Below are 2,015 nucleotides of genomic sequence, written 5' to 3' on the forward strand. Positions count from 1 at the left end.
GCCCTGGCTGTCCTGGAACTCACTTTGTAGACCAGGCTGGCCTCAAACTCAGAAATCCACCTGCCTCTGCCTCCCGAGTGCTGGGATTAAAGGTGTGCACCATCACTCCCAGCACAAGATTCTTTACTATTAAGTGGATAACAAAAGAAAGGTTATTTCAAAAATATTTTCTAATTCAACAGCCTTGTAAAAAAAAAAATCTGATTTCTCAGTTGATTGCAAGATGTTGCTGTCTTTTCTGTTGCTGTTCTTGGTGGTTTTGTTGTTTTGAGGCAAGGTGTTCCTCTGTAACCCAAGCTGACCTGGAACTCAGGCTGGTTTTGAAGTGGCAGCAGTCCTCCTGCCTCAGCATCCGGAATGATAGGATGCCAGATATGAGTTAGCTTGTCTGGCTTCCATTGTTTTTTTGTTTGTTTGTTTGTTTTGTTTTGTTTTAAGGAAATGGCTGCTCATGAAAACAGGGCACGATATGTATACATGGAACTACCTCTTTCATCAGTATGCGGCCTTCCTTAGAGACGTCATGGCCGGTCATCAACTGTTCTTTTACTTTCTGCACATTTTCTTCCATAAGAGTGTCCTGAAACAAACCATGTATAGCAATGTTAAAGCCACCATGACCCCAAGCATTCAAAGCATGCAGTTTGATTTCCAGGTTGCTCTAAACATTTAATGATTTTGTCTTTTCCAGAAGACAGAGCAGTGACAGACATTTCTTGATCAATCAGCCATCTGTCAATATCTTCCCTACGTAAAGTGGATGTTAGAGAAGCTTAGAAACTACAGTGGGTACTAAAAGGACATGTTTAAATACTATCTATTTGGGTGAAAGAAAAGACTGGGTTATAATTAATATATAAGAGTTCTTTGCAAGAATTCAGAGGTTTTACTTTTTTTTTTTTTAAATAAACAGTCCAGCTTTGAAGGCTTTTTCTCTTAGGGCAAAATACATATAAGAGGAAAATAATCAAAAAGGAGCACAAAGAGGTAACGTAGCTGCTGAATTACCCGAAGGAATCCCAGCTCCTCCCATGTATAACATTTCCTACATATCTGTTCCTCTTCACTCATCTTCTCTAGAGAGGTCAAGGTTAGTACAGGGAATATGACATACAATTAGCAGTGAGGAAGGAATTGGCACGCAAGAGCCTAGGTAGAGGTGACCCAAATGTTGCCTAATCCTGAGTCCATAGGTATTGGAATTTATGCTAGATTATTTCTCCTTAACATTGTTCTCAGAAGGCTCCAAGTCCATCAGCTATGAATTACCAGGGCCAGAAAGGGGTGTGACCTGAATATCTACCATCCACGCTAGTGCGGTGGTAAGGTTGACTCAGCCTCTGGAGGGCCCCCTGGAAACCTCACTCATCTCCTTATGTCCAGGGAAGTTGCTTGTTGGCCTTGGACTAACCCAGATGCCACCCTTCCTCACTTGAAATTCTCGAGAATGGTGGTAGATACTGAGAAATAAAAGTCTTCAAATAAAAAAAAAAGTCTGGAATTATTCCTGTCTTATCCAGAACAGGATGCCCCAAAACAAATTAGCCCAACTCAGATTTGGCCCCCGGTACAAACCCAAGGCACACTGATTTCTATTGAGCACCCCACATACTTGTCACACAAAATGCCAGTCCCTGGAACATGATAGCAAGACAGGCCTGGCCTGTGTCCTCCATTGCAGGTTGCCAGAGGGCATCTTTGTCCTGATTGTCCTTCCACTGGACTTCTCTTTGAGAGGTGTCCCCATGGTGAGGATCTGAGATGGTAGGAAGGGAAACTGCCTAGATGGAGTTCAGAACATAGGGGACTGGCAAGGAAATACAAATTGGGGAGAAACAGGCAGGAGATGAGCATAAAGCTAGGCTCTTCCATAAAGAGCAGCTCACAAGTCTTCCCGACAGCTATGGGAAACAGAAGAATGTCCCTGTACCTTGAAGCCCTTGGCTTTACTCCCAGAATCCTGACATTTTCTTCTTTGACATGTGTGTGTGTGTGTGTGTGTGTGTGTGTGTGTG

General features: G+C 43.0%; 1 protein-coding gene across 1 annotated transcript in view; it reads right to left on the bottom strand.

Annotated features, from left to right (window-relative positions):
* Scgn (secretagogin, EF-hand calcium binding protein) overlaps positions 1 to 2,015 on the bottom strand; it is a 40,028-nt gene that overhangs the window by 29,906 nt on the left and 8,107 nt on the right. The window contains exon 3 of the mRNA XM_021216051.2: positions 488 to 580. Coding sequence (XP_021071710.1) covers positions 488 to 580 — 93 coding nt within the window. The remainder of the gene's footprint in view (positions 1 to 487; positions 581 to 2,015) is intronic.

The sequence above is a fragment of the Mus pahari genome, chromosome 16, assembly GCF_900095145.1.
Source record: "Mus pahari chromosome 16, PAHARI_EIJ_v1.1, whole genome shotgun sequence".
Classification (NCBI taxonomy): domain Eukaryota; kingdom Metazoa; phylum Chordata; class Mammalia; order Rodentia; family Muridae; genus Mus; species Mus pahari.